This window comes from Phyllostomus discolor, chromosome 6 (assembly GCF_004126475.2).
Source record: "Phyllostomus discolor isolate MPI-MPIP mPhyDis1 chromosome 6, mPhyDis1.pri.v3, whole genome shotgun sequence".
Taxonomy (NCBI): Eukaryota; Metazoa; Chordata; class Mammalia; order Chiroptera; family Phyllostomidae; genus Phyllostomus; species Phyllostomus discolor.
In genome coordinates, this window is record NC_040908.2 from 135,984,173 (window position 1) to 135,999,093 (window position 14,921).

General features: G+C 38.7%; 1 protein-coding gene across 1 annotated transcript in view; it reads left to right on the top strand.

The window, feature by feature from the left end:
* The window catches only part of LOC114499746 (L-lactate dehydrogenase C chain), a 37,954-nt gene that overhangs the window by 11,192 nt on the left and 11,841 nt on the right, over window positions 1–14,921 (top strand). Inside the window, exons 3-5 of the mRNA XM_028516186.2 lie at window positions 712–829; window positions 4,868–5,041; window positions 10,044–10,217. Coding sequence (XP_028371987.1) covers window positions 712–829; window positions 4,868–5,041; window positions 10,044–10,217 — 466 coding nt within the window. The remainder of the gene's footprint in view (window positions 1–711; window positions 830–4,867; window positions 5,042–10,043; window positions 10,218–14,921) is intronic.

Below are 14,921 nucleotides of genomic sequence, written 5' to 3' on the forward strand. Positions count from 1 at the left end.
GGTGGTTTGCTCAGCACTCACCTTGTTTCCAGTCACTTCATTCACTTCCTGTATGCTAGTAGTGCCCTTCCAGCTGTTGCCCTGGTGGTGAATCCCATAGTGGGTGGGTTTGCTTATGTTCTAAGTCTGTGCATGCCCTTTAAACGAGTCTCCTGAAAACCCAGCAGTGTATTCCACTGCCCAAACCCTCACTGGCTTTTACAGCCAGAGGTTGTGGGGATTTATCTGCCCAGCACTGGAACCTTGGGCTGTGTGGTTTGGCCTGGGGTTGGCATCACTTGGTCCCAAGGTATCCTTCCTGATTTTTACCCACCATATGTGACTGTGGGACCATCCAGCATGCTGCTGCCACCTCCCTGTGCTGCACCATGTCCCCATGCTTCTCCGCCTCTCCTACCTGTCTAGATGAAGTGGTTTCTTTAAATTCTTGGTTGTTGGACTTCCGTATAGCTCAATTTTCTGATGGTACTGGGTGTTGTTTTGCAATCTAGTTGTAATGCTTTCTATGGTTGGGTGAGGAAGGTAAGTGTGCCTACCTATGCCTCCATCTTGACCAGAAGTCTGAAATTATCATTTTTATATCATTTTGCTATTAAAAATATAACTCTCCTTTGATTATAAAATAGCCACACAAAAATTTTTCTCATCCTCCTAAAATGGCAATAGGAACATTTTCCAGAATATTTTATTCATAACTTTCATGTATTTTAGGATTTGACTGATGAACTTGCACTTATTGATGTCGCAGAGGACAGATTAAAGGGAGAAATGATGGATCTTCAGCACGGCAGTCTTTTCTTTCATACTCCAAAGATTGTCTCTGGAAAAGGTTAATTTTAATTTTATAAAGTTATTTTCAAAGTTTTAAATAATGAATTTTACCAAACTGATATCCATAAATATAGAATTAAAAATAGTACCATTGTCATTAGGACTTACAGTTTTAAAGATTAGTTTGTTTTTCTTTTAAAAAGAACATCCATTCTCATTGGACAAAGTTTACTGAATACAAAAATGCATAAAGAAAATTTAAAGTCTTTTCTAATAGTTTTGTTTTATTTTTTATTCATTTGTTTTTTTACATAACTGACATATTAATGCTTTTTATTTTTAATTTTTAATTTTATTTTATTCATTTTTATTGATTCTATAGAGAGGGGAAGGGAGGGAGAAAGAGAGGGAGAGAAACACTGATGTGAGAGAGGATGACTGGTTGCTTCCTGTACATGCCCTGACAGGACTGAACCTGTGACCCAGATGTTTGCCCCTGACTGGGAATTGAACCCAGAAATGAACGATCTTTTGGTTGGGTGGGACAACACTCAACCAACTGAACCACACTGGCCAGGGCTATAAATGCTTTTTCAACTTATCATTCCATCTTAGATTTTTCCATAGTATATGTAGTCTTGACTACTATTGATATATTTATCTATACTTTAAAAAAAATTTTTAGAGAGAGGGGAAGGGAAGGAGAAAGAGAGGGAGAGAAACATCAATGTGTGGTTGCCTCTCATGTGTTGTTCCCCCACTGGGGACCCAGCCTACAACCCAGGCATGTGCCCTAGACTGGGAATTGAACTGGCAACCCTCTGATTCACAGACCCACACTCAATCCACTGAGCTATGCCAGCCAGGGCTATTTATCTATACTTTTTAACCTGGTTTTCTATTTGTCCTTATAGAGGATCAGTTTTCAGGGTATAGTGTGAGAACAGGAAATAGAGATTAGCATTAGTATCACGTCTTGACCAACTAAGAAGCCTCGGAGAATTAGGCAAAATAATTAATTTATCATGGACTGAAGCGCATAGTACGCTGTTAGGTAATTTGATTCAACAGACATATTTTCTACTAAAAACCCTCTTATAAAACATTGAAATGGAATGTGGTTACTTAATTTAAAAATTCTGTTATAGCCCTGACTGGTGTGGCTTAGTGGCTTGGGCGTCATCCTGTCGACTGAAAGGTCGCTGGTTCGATTCCTGGTCAGGGCACATGCCTGGGTTGTAGGCCAGGTCTCCAGTTGGGGGCGTGAGAAAGGCAACCAATTGATGTTTCTCTCAGATCACATAGATGTTTCTGTCCTTCTCTTTCTGTCTCCCTTCCCTTTTCTCTAAAAATAAATAAAAAAATCTTAAAAAATGCTGTTGGAAACGAACATTGTAAACATTTCATATTGGCCTAAAACATGTAAACATACTTAGAAGTTCATTTGCTAAGTTTCTGATTGTAGAGCAAGGCCTTTGTGTATGACTTGGCCGATTGAAGTTTTGCAGTATCTTTTATAAAGCACACTAACAGTGATCACTTCAATGTCTTTAAAGTACTACAATTAATTTAAAGATAGTCATGAAGCAATTTAAACATGAAATTACTAAATTTTATGGTTTTCCGTCACTTTTATTTTTTTGCAGTTAAAAAGATAATTTTAAAACAATGTGCTTTTAATGTCTAAGACATTAAAATTAATGTTCATAGAAATAATTATTTTAAAATATTAAATTTTAAATATAAAGAGTTTAAGTATAACAAACATCAGTGCATCCAAGTGAAACATTACCAATTCACTTGATATGTTCTGTAACATCTGTTCGTATCTCAATCCTGAATGTATGTACAGTAGTTAACAGATCTCAAGTGCTTGGAACATAGAAGGTGCTAAAATATTTATGGAAGAAAGGTAGAAATGGGAGGTCAGAACCTGTTACTATGGATCTTGGGATCAAGGTAAGTGTTAACTATGAAAAAACAATGGGAAGATAACATAAGGCAGTATATATATGGACTATTTGAGAATTATAAGCAGTAAGTGCTATAAAAATTCAGTGAAATAAGAGAGTAGTATTTATTAATAATATGATTAGGGGATACCTAGCAGAGGAATTGTTATTTTTTAAAAGATTTTATTTATTTATTTATTTATTTATTTTTTGAGAGGGAAGGAAGGGAGAAAGAGAGAGAGAGAGAGAGAAACATCAATGTGTGGTTGCTGGGGGCCGTGGCCTGCAACCCAGGCATGTGTCCTGACTGGGAACTGAACCTGTGATGCTTTGGCTCGCAGCCCGCGCTCAATCCACCGAGTTATACCAGCCAGGGCAGGAATTGTTATTTAAAGAAATACTTGACTAATGATATAATAATAATTGCTAACATTTATTGAACATTTAATGTGTACAAGGCACTGTTCTGAATACTATGTATATTAAACTCACTGAATCATCTAAAGGAAGAACTATGATTAGCTTGATCTTGTCGATGAGGAACTGAGAGTCAGAGAACAGGCAAAATACTTTTTCTGGGGTCATACAGCTAGGAAGTGGCAAAGTCAAAATATAGGCAGTTGGACCTCAGTCTTTGCTCCAGACCATTATGGTTTACTGTCTCCTGAAGGACTGAGTTATACTTAAGTAGAAAAATAAGTAACAGGTAGGGAGATGGTAGCATTAACAAAACCAGGGCACCTGGAAAATTTAACATAAAAATAAGACACAGAGCTAGTAAAATGATTTGGAGGCAGATTATGAAGATTTGATAGTTTACTTTGGTATGCACTTTAATTGACTTACTAGGCACAATATTACAAATAATTTATCTGAACTGTGGAGAGATGACTTTGGAGAAGTTGCAAGGGTTTTTGTCTGTATATCCTCTAAAAATTGAGGTGGGGAGAAGGGAGGGAAAGGGGGATAGGGAAAGACAGAGACAGAGATTGAGAGATTACTTGGGGTTTCTCTGGTTAGGTAAGAGTTTATGGAAGGTTATCTCAAGCAAGATTTTTGAGCAAGAATGAGTTGACTGCAGAGAGAGAACTTCTATAAATCCTTTACACGATAGAAGGGAGAGATAGTCTTTAAGATTAATGTGAAACATGTTAGCCTAAGAAATGTTATCTTTTTACATTGTCTTTCTGATTAAAACTTTTACTGGGCCAGGGAAAACATATAAAGTGTTTACAGTTTGTGATTTGGATTAGGATAATGAGAATGATTATAAATGAAGATGTGATAGTATCTTTAAAATTGAACAAATGTCCTTTTCTTTTTTTCTTTTTTTTTAAAAAAGATTTTATTTATTTATTTTTAGAGAGGGAAGGGAGGGAGAAAGAGAGAGAGAGAAACATCAATGTGCGGTTGCTGGGGGCCATGGCCTGCAACCCAGGCATGTACCCTGGCTGGGAATCGAACCTGCGACACTTGAACAAATGTCCTTTTCAAAAGAGCATAAAACTAATTTTTAAAAATAGAGATGGGGATATAGAAGAGATTTTATCTAATTTAATTTTCAACATCCATATGATAAATAACTTCCAGGTATATAATGCTTTAAAACAAGCCCAGTATAGGATAGCGAGCATCACATATTGTCATTGTCTCTAATAGATGAAACAATTTTCCAGCTGGTCATTGGATTTAGAAGGCTATTTTTTATGTGAATCAAGAACTTGCGTGTGATCTCAAATCCAGTCTTTCATTTAGAAATAAATGCATTCTTATTCTTAGAATCTTGAAACAGCTACATAATTTTCTGAGTTCTGAGCTTCTGATACATAAGGTGTTTCTACAAAGCCAGAGAGATGACTTGCATTGTCTTGGGCCTTAATAACAAGTGACAGTGTGGGTTTAAAAGGATAGTAGATTGTGTTGTTATTTTTTTAAAAGCCATATGAAAATTGTAAGTTATAGTGACAAAACTTCCTTTGGGTTATTCAAAATAACATTACTACATGGAAAGTCTGTTCATTCCAGATGTCAGACATGAGGTATGAGTACTTTTATACTAAGGTCATACAATAGACTTTTAAAGAATTAAGGCACAGTGATTATGGCAAGCTTGATCCAAATACTGTCTTTTGTTTCCCTTTTAGATTACAGTGTATCTGCAAACTCCAAAATAATTATTATCACAGCAGGTGTGCGTCAAAAGGTGGGAGAAACACGTCTTGCCCTGGTTCAACGTAATGTGGATATCATGAAATCAGTCATTCCTGCCCTAGCCCGTCATAGTCCTGACTGTAAGATGCTTATTGTCTCAAATCCAGGTGAGTCTTTTCTCTTTAACTGCTTAAGGATGGTCTTTCCATACTATTCCTTCCTTTTTAAAACAACTTTATTGAGGTAAAATTTGTGTATAATAAACTGTACCCATTCAAAGTAAACAATACAATAAGTTTTTTTCCAGCTATTTGAAATATAATTGCCACATACATGGAAGTTTAAGGTGTACAGTGTGATGATGATTTGATACATTTACATTCTGGGAAATGATTACCGCAGTAGGGTTAGTTATTATCTCCATCACCTCACATGCAGTCATCCTTGGTATTCTTAGGGCATTTGGTACCCCACTAGATACCAGAATTTTTGGATGATCAAGTCCCATTTATAAAAGGGAGTAGGAGTTGCATATAACCTTTATTTGCATATAGACTACAGCAGGGTATGCCTACATGTTATTTCATATGCATGGAATCAGCATAGTGCTCAGTGTGTGGTAAATTCTAGTTTTGCTTTCAGAACTTCCTGGAATTGTTTTTCAAATATTTTTGGTTTGCATTTGGTTGGTTGAACCCACAGTTGTGAATACCATAGGTATGGAAGGTTCACATATATGACTGTAATTACCATTTCTTTATTATGGTGAGAACATGTAAGATTCACTATCTTAGCAGTGTTCAAATATATAATACAATATCGTTAACTATAGTCACCAGTGCCATGTATTAGATCCCTAGAACTTATTCTTCTGATATCTGAAAGTGTAAGTTTATTCTTGGCTGACGTCTCCTCATTATATCCCCTTCCCCAGCCCCTGGCAACCACCATTGTACTCTGTTTTTATGAGTTAGTGGTTTTTTTGTTGTTGTTTGTTTGTTTGTTTTAGATTTCACACACAAATGACATCATACAATGTCTTTCTCTGTCAGACTTATTTTACTTAGCATAATGCCTTCAAGGTCCATCCATGTTGTCACAAACAGCAGAATTTCCTTCTTTCTTGTAGCCAGATACTTCATTGTATATGTGTATACCATATTTTCTTTTTTTTTTTTAAACATTTTATTTATTTATTTTTATGGAGGGAAGGCAGGGAGATATATAGATAGAGAGAGAGAGAGAAACATCAATGTGCGGTTGCTGGGGGTTATGGCCTGCAACCCAGGAATGTACCCTGGCTGGGAATCGAACCTGGGACACTGGTTCCCAGCCCGTGCTCAATCCACTGAGCTACGCCTGCCAGGGCTCCATATTTTCTTTATCTATCCATCCATACACAGATACCTAGGTTGTTTCCTATCTTGGCTATTGTGAATGACACTGCAACGAACATGGGAGTTGAGCTGTCTCTCTGAGATACTGATTTCATTTCCTTTGGGTGTATACCCAGAAGTGTGATTGCTAGATCATATGGTAGTTCTATTTTGAGGAATTTTTTGAGGAAACTCAAAACTCTCTTTTGTAGTGGCTGTCCCAGTTTATGTTCCCACCAGTAGTACACAAGTGTCCCCTTTTCTCCACATCCTCACATATATTCCTGCCTGAATATTTTATGTTTTTGATGCCATAAAAAGAGTTGTTTTTTACATTTCATTTTCAGTTGCATATTGCTAGTATATAGAAATACTATTGGTTTTGTTTTTTTAATTATATTTTATTGATTATACTATTATGGTTGTCGTGATTTTTCTCCCTCTAATCCCTCCACCCAGTACCTCCCACTCCTTCAGGCAGTTCCCCCACCAATGTCCATGGGCCATGCATATGAGTTATTTGGCTACTCCATTTCCTATACTGTACTCTACATCCCCATGGCTATTCTGTGACTACCTATTTGTATTTCTTAAATGCCTCTCCTCTTCCACCCATGCTCCCTTACCCCACTCCCATCTGGCAACCATCAAAACACTCTATATTTATGATTCTGTCTCTGCTCTAGTTTGCTTAGTTTGTTTTTTAGATTCAATCATTAAAATTTTTTTATTGTTGTTCATCTACAGTTGTCCCCATTTTCCCCCATTGCTCTCCCCTGCCCTGCCTACCTACCCTTTCCCACACTCAGTCTTCCCCCTTATTGTCCTTGTCCATGGGTCCTTTATATACATGTTCCTTGACTTGACCCTTCCCCTTTTTTACCCCTGGTAACCTCTCTCCCCCATCCCCTCTGCTTACTGTCAGTTTGTTCTTTATTTCCAAGTCTCTGGTTCTATTTTGCTTGCTTGTTTGTTTTGTTGATTAATTTCCACTTATAGGTGAGATCATATGGTATTTATCTTGGTGATAGATATGTATTTATTGCCAGTAATTGTAATTGTTCATAGTTTTGATCTGTTTCTTAAGTAAGTCCCTGTAACATTTCATATAATAATGGTTTGGTGATGATGACCATCTTTAGTTTTTTCTTGTCTAGGAAGCTCTTTATCTGCCTTTCAATTCTAAATGATATCTTTGTGGGGTATATCAATCTTGGCTGTAGGTGCCTGCTTTTCATGCCTTTGAATATTTCTTGCCAATCTCTAGCCTGCAAAGTTTCTTTTGAGAAATCATCTGAGAGTCTTATGGGAACTCCCCTGTAGGTAACTAACTTATTTTCTCTTGCTGCTTTTAAAATTATTTCTTTATCTTTAACCTTTGGCATTTTAATTATGATGTGTCTTGGAGTGGGCCTCTGTGCATCCATCTTATTTGGGACTCTCTGTGCTTCCTGGACTTGCATGTCTATTTCCTTCACTAAATTAGGGAAGTTTTCTTTGATTATTTTTTCAAATAGATTTCTGATTTCTTGCTATTCTTCTTTGCTTCTGGTACCCCGATGATATAAATGTTGAACCTCTTTAAGTTGTCCCAGAGGCTGCTTATACCATCCTCCTTTTTTTGGATTCTTTTTTCTTCTTGTTGTTCCAATTGGTTGTTTTTTCCTACCTTATATTCCAAATCATTGATTTGATTCTTGATTTTATCCACTCTACTGTTGATTCCCTGTAAATTGTTCTTTATTTCCATTAGTATATCCTTCATTTTTGAGTGGATTTTTTTTTATGCTGCTGAGGTCCTCACAAAGTTCCTTGAGCATCCATATAACCAGTGTTTTGAGTTCTATATCTGATAGATTGCTTATCTCCCTTTCATTTAGCTTTTTCTGGAGTTGTGATCTGTTCTTTCATTTGGGCCATGTTTCTTTGTCTCTATTTTGACAGCCTCCCTGTGTTTGTTTCTGTGTATTAGGTAGAGCTGCTCTGACTCCCTGTCTTAGTAGTATGGCCTAATGTAGTAAGTGTCCTGTAGGGTCCAGTGGCATGACCTTCCCTGCCACCCAAGCTGGGTACTTGAGATATACCCTTGGTGTGAGCTAAGTACACCCTCCTCTTGTAGTTGAGCCTTGATTGCTGTTGGCAGGTTAATGGAAGGGATTTACCCAGGCCAGTCAGCTGCAAAGACTGGCTGTAACCACTGACCACCAACCTCTGCCTTTTGTGTAGGATCAGCTGTGCAGGAGCAGGGTGGTGGTACTCTGACATGGCCTGTAGTTGTCCACTGGGTACAATGGCTCTGGAGTTTCTGGGGTGATCTAGGCCAAGGTCAGCTCCCACCTGTGTTTTGCCTGGGGCCACTCAGCCTGAGCTATAAAAGCAATCTGAGATGGCTGTTACTTGTGCTCAGCTTAGAGATTCCTAGGCAAAGCCAAGATGTGACTCTAGGCTGGCTGCTGCTAGTGCCAGGCCTGAGGCTCACTGAGGCCAGTTGTTGCTTGTTTGAAAGGGTTTAGGAACTTTGGAAGCATGAGCCAAGATCAGCCATTCATTTAGAAAAGCAGCTAGGGTAGGCCTGTAAATTGAGTGGGGTGGAGTCTCTGGGGGGATCTCCAAGCATGTCAAACAGTGTTAGCCAGGTTGATGGAGTCTCAAATATGGCACCAGCTAGTTTTCTCTGTGGCTCTGTTGGGGGAGGGTTCAGTAAAGAGACAATGCCCTTGCTAGCCTTGATACCAGACACTAAAGTTCCTCACTGTATGCTACTGGTGCCTTTCAAACTGCTACCCCAGTGCTGGAGCTCAAAAGGAGTGGGTCTGAATAGGTGAGTTCATGTGTAGGTTCTTTAAGAGGAACTGCTTGGCGCTTCAGAAGTTTCTTCTCTCTACTCAATCCCTTTTGGTTTTTGCAGGCAGAGGTTGTGGGGAGTTATCTTCCTGGCACTGGAACCCTGGGCTGGGAGATCTGGTGTGGGACTGGGACTCCTCACTCCTGAGATACCCTTCCCAAATTTTTATCCACCTCATGTGGGTGTAGGACCAGCCCATACCATATCCACAATCCTCCTACCAGTCTGGATAAATGTGGTTTAATTCCATAGTTGTCAGACTTACAATCAACTCTATTTCTGATGGTTCTGAGTGATGATTGTTCTATATTTTAGTTGCAGTTTTGATGTGGTTGTACAAAGAGGTGAGCCATGTCTGTCTACGTCACCATTTTGACTGGACGTCCTAGCCACAACTTTCTTTAAATTTGGAACCATAAGTATCTCCCAGTCTTTGCTGGAGGGCTCTGTGCACGATGCAGTAAGCCTTCAACATTTGGCTAGCCAATTTACAAATTTGCCCTCTTCTTCCTGCTTGCACAGAGCCTCAAGGTCAGACAGACCTTAAGCTTAGGATCTTGTCATGTTTTTCCTGAGCTTGCACAGAGCTGCACACTGCCCTGGCTATGCATGTGGTCTTATTCTAGGTAGGAGATGCTGATAGCTTAGATGAGGCTGTGGTGATAGAGAGGAAAAATGTAGGCAATCTTAATGAGGTAAAATTAACTGACTGGTTATTAAATATGCACGTATATTATCTCAAAAGAGAATTTAAAAATTACAGTCAATAATTTAAACTTCTAAAACCTATGTGAGAGATTATGAATATTTCTTTGTTGATTTACTTCACCTTGAACTCAGTAATAAATCTGTATTTGAGTCCAAGATAATTGATTTATCTATTCAGAAAAACAAATGTAAAAGGAAGTTACTGTAAATTTTTTTCTAATAAGAAATTATTCTCCCTAGTGGATATTTTGACATACGTGGTCTGGAAACTAAGTGGCTTACCTGTCACAAGTGTAATCGGAAGTGGTTGTAATCTAGACTCTGCCCGTTTCCGTTACCTAATTGGAGACAAGTTGGGTGTCCATCCCACTAGTTGCCATGGTTGGATTATTGGGGAACATGGTGATTCTAGTGGTAAGTATAAATCTATTTGTATTATGTAGTTATACTTATCTGTAATGATGCTTATTTTCTTTAAAGCCTATTTTTTCTGATATTAATATAGCTGTGTAACTTTTGTTTTATTGTCATTTTCCTGGTATAGCTATCTTTTTCTATTCCATTATTTTTAGTCTTTTCGATCATTGATTTAATTACCACTCATAAAGTTGTACATAGAGCATATAGATGTTTTAAAAGTTAGTGTTTCTCTGCCCTAGCCAGTGGGTCTCAGTTGGTTGGAGCATCATCCCATAACCAAAAGGTTGCGGGTTCAATTCCCAGTCAGGGCACATACCTACATTGTGGGTGTGATCCTTGGTCCAAGTGTGGGCCCACACTATCCTTGGTCCAGACACATACAGCCCCAGCTCTGGGCACACATGATCCCTGTCCTGGGTGCCTACAGGAGGCAGTCAATCCATGCTTCTTTCTCACATTGTTTCCCTCTCTCCCTTCTCTCTCTGAAAGCAATGAAAAACAAATGTCCTTAGGTGAGGACAAAAAATAATAAAATAAAAAAATTAAAGTCAGTGAATGTTTCTTTTTTTTCTTTTTTTTAAAATATATTTTATTGATTATGCTATTACAGTTGTCCCATTTTCCCCCATTCACTCCCCTCCACCCTGTACACCCTCTCCCACCCTTATCCCCCCCTTTAGTTCATGTCCATGTGTCTTAACTTCTTTAGCTTCTACATTTCCCATACTATTCTTACCCTCCCCCTATCTATTTTCAACCTACATTCTATGCTACTTATTCTCTGTACCTTTTCCCCCTCTCTCCTCCTCCCACTCCCCTGTTGCTAACCCTCCATGTGATCTCCATTTCTGTGGTTCTGTTCCTGTTCTAGTTGTTTGCTTAGTTTCTTTTGGTTTTGCTTTAGGTGTGGTTGTTAATAATTGTGAGTTTGCTGTCCTTTTACTATACATGTTTTTTCTGTATCTTTTTTTCTTAGATAAGTCCCTTTAACATTTCATAAAATAAGGGCTTGGTGATGATGAACTCCTTTAACTTGACCTTGTCTGAGAAGCACTTTATCTGCCCTTCCATTCTAAATGAGAGCTTTGCTGGATAGAGCAATCTGGGATGTAGGTCCTTGTCTTTCATGACTTGGAATATTTCTTTCCAGCCCCTTCTTGCCTGTCAGGTCTCTTTTGAGAAATCAGCTGACAGTCTGATGGGAACTCCTTTGTAGGTGACTGTCCCCTTATCTCTTGCTGCTTCTAGGATTCTCTCCTTCATTTTCACCTTGACTAGTGTAATTATGATGTGCCTTGGTGTGTTTCTTCTTGGGTCCAACTTCTTTGGGGCCCTCTGAGTTTCCTGGATTTCCAGGAAGTCTATTTCCTTTGCCAGAATGAGGAAGTTCTCCTTTATTATTTGTTCAGATATGTGCTCAATCTGTTGCTTTTCCCCTTCCCCTTCTGGTACCCCTATAATTCAGATGTTGGAACATTTAAAGATGTCCTGGAGGTTCCTAAGCTTCTCCTAATTTTTTTGAATTCTTATTTTTTCATTCTTTCCTGCTTGATTGTTTTTTTCTTCCTTCTGGTCCACGCTGTTGTTTTGAGTCCCAGCTTCCTTCCCTTCACTTTTGGTTCTTCGTACATCTTCCTTCATCTCTTTTATGGTAACCTGCATTTTTCATCTAATTTGCACCCAAAATCAATCAATTCTGTGAGCTTCCTGATCACCACTGTTTTGAACTGTGCATCTGATAGATTGGCTATTTCTTGGTTGCTCAAAAGGATGAGTCCTGGGGGACTGATCTGTTCTTCTGTTGGACACATCTCTCTCTCTCTCTCTCTCCTTTTTTAATTTTTTTTTTCCGGGTCTGGTTGCTTCTGTTACGGTGAAGGACGGAGCCTTAGGTGTTCCCCTGGGCTGGGCACCCCAATCGCTAGATTGTGATGTTGTATGTGGGGGCGGGGGCGGGTGCCGGGGCAGGCTTGGGGACGGGCTCGGGGGTGGGAGGGAATAATGGTGGTAGCTCTGTTCTCCTGGGATCTCAGTCCCTTCTCTGGGTTCCTGGGTTGAGTGCTCTGCCCTGGTCCACAATGCTGCCTCACTGGGTCCACCAGCCGCTGCTTGCGTACTCAGGGTCTACCACTGCATCCCGGAAGGCTTACGCGCTCCTGGTTGCCTTATGCGCCCAGTTCTCCCCGATCTCCGCATGTCGCACCCCGTGCCCGGCTCCTCCTCTCCGCCCTTCCTACCAGTCTGGATGAACAGGTCTACTTCAACTTCTTGGCTGTCTGACTTCCATTCAGATAAATTCTCTGTCAGTTCTAGGTGTTAGTCTGGCTGTAAATTCTTGTTGTTCTAATCTTGGTTGTGCGTGGAGGTACGGTGCATCCACCTATGCCTCCATCTTGCCAGAAGTCTCGATGTGAATGTTTCTCTTATGAGTGTTTCTCCAGAGCACTTTCATTTATTGCTTTTTTAAAAAAATTTTTATTGACTTATTTTAGAGAGAAAGAGGGGGAGAGAGAGAGAGAAACATTAATTTGTCATTCCACTTATTCATACATTTATTGGTTGGTTCTTGTATGTACCCTAACAAGGGATCGAACCCACAACCTTGGCATATTGGGATGATGGTCCAACCAACTGAGCTACCCAGCCAGGGCTTGTTGTTATTTTTTAAAAGAACATTATTAAGGTGTGATTCATGTGCCATAAAATTCACCTATTTAAATTGTATGTTCACTGGTTTTTAGTATCTTCACAGATTTGTGCATGATCTAATTATAGAGCATTTTCATCACCCCAGAAACTTCTGCTCCTGAACTCACCCCCCACCCAAACTCCAAGCAAGCAGTAATTTACTTTTGACTCTGTAGATTTATTTCAGACTTTTCATATAAATAAATTTATGTAATATATCATTTAAACTGTTACTTAGGCCACACCAACCTTTTTCTTCTTTTAACTTAAATATTTAAGCTATGCAGCACAATTAGAACTATATACTTCTTACCATATTTTCTGTGTCATATGTGTAAATCTTCTTTCCACAGTGGCAATAAACCCATTGAAAACAGAGACCAGTAATTCAGTCATTCATTTGTTTATCCAAAGCATTTAATGAGCCCTTCTTGTTTTGTATTTTTTTTTACCACAGGGGTCATCGGATAATGAATACTTCTTCATTGACTTAGACAAGTACTTAATTTGACCTGTCAGCTTGTGTTACTGTCTTAACTCAGCTCTTTCTCCTGAAAGTCATTAAAGATACTTTTCCTAGATATGTTTAATTTCTCACATTTAATATTCTATTATTTTATTTGAAAACAAAGTAGTGTATTCTGATTGCTATTTATTTGAATATATAAGTATTCTGTTCAGTGAGATTTCTTTTGTTTCTTTTCTCTATTTCTGCTTTCTGTTGAATCAGTTAAACTTTCTTCAGTTTCCTCCATTACTTTGCATTATACACTCACTTTGTAAGTGGTAACCTATACATTTTTAGTTATCATACTTGACCTCAAAATAATTAGTGCCTTTATTGTTCTCTGGAATAATGCAAAGACCTTGGAATGCTTTAAGTTTGATCACCCTCTTTCTGTCATATATGCAAATATTAACCATTTTTCTAGTTCATCTTGTTTTTATAATCATTTTTGAGTAGACAATACTACCGTTTTTTAAAAAATACTTTATTTATTTTTTAGAGAGGGGGACAAGAGGTGAGAAGGACAGGAAGGGAAATGTTGATCAGTTGCCTCTCACACGCCCCCAACTGGGGGACCTGACCCACAATCCAGGCATGTGTCCTGACCAGGAATTGAACCAGCAACCTTTCAGTCCACAGGCTGCCCCCCAACCCACTGAGCAACACCAACCAGAGAAATACTACTGTTTTAATTTATCAATATATTTGCCAATTTTATTGCTTGCCTTTACTTTTTGCATCTAACGCCTTCATTTTTTTTCTTTCTGAAGTATATCCTGTCAGTGCTGTTTAAGTGAAAGTGTTTTAGCTTCACCTCATTCTTTTTTTAAAAGTTTTTTTTTAAAAGATTTTATTTATTTATTTTTAGGGAGGGAAGTCGGGGGAGAGAGAGAGAGAGAGAGAGAGAGAGGGAGAGAGAGAGAGAGGCACATCAATGTGCGGTTGCTGGGGGTTATGGCCTGCAACCCAGGAATGTACCCTAGCTGGGAATCAAACCTGGGATACTTTGGTTCCCAGCCCGCATTCAATCCACTGAGCTACGCCAGCCAGGGCTAAAAGTTTTTATTTATTGATTTTAGAGACAGGGAAGGAAGGAGGGAGAGAGAATTAGAGAGAAAGAGAAAAATTTTGATTTGTTGTTCCACTTTATTTGTGCATTCATTGGTTGATTTTGTATGTGCCCTGAACAGGGATTGAACCCAAATGTTGGAGTATTGGGTCAGTGCTCTAATTAACTGAGCTACCTGGCCAGGGACTTCACCTCATTCTTGAATGACAGTTTAATTGGATATGAGGTTCTAGGTTGACAGTTATTCCCCTCATCTCTTTGATTCTGTTGAGAAGTATGGTGCTAATTTGTTGTTCTTCACCCTCTTTGCTTGTAATTTTTTTAAAGATATCATTAACACCATTCAAGTTTTTTTTTAGATTTTATTTATTTATTTTTAGAGAGGAAGGGAGGGAAAAAGAGAGAGAGAGAGAGAAACATCAATGTGCGGTTG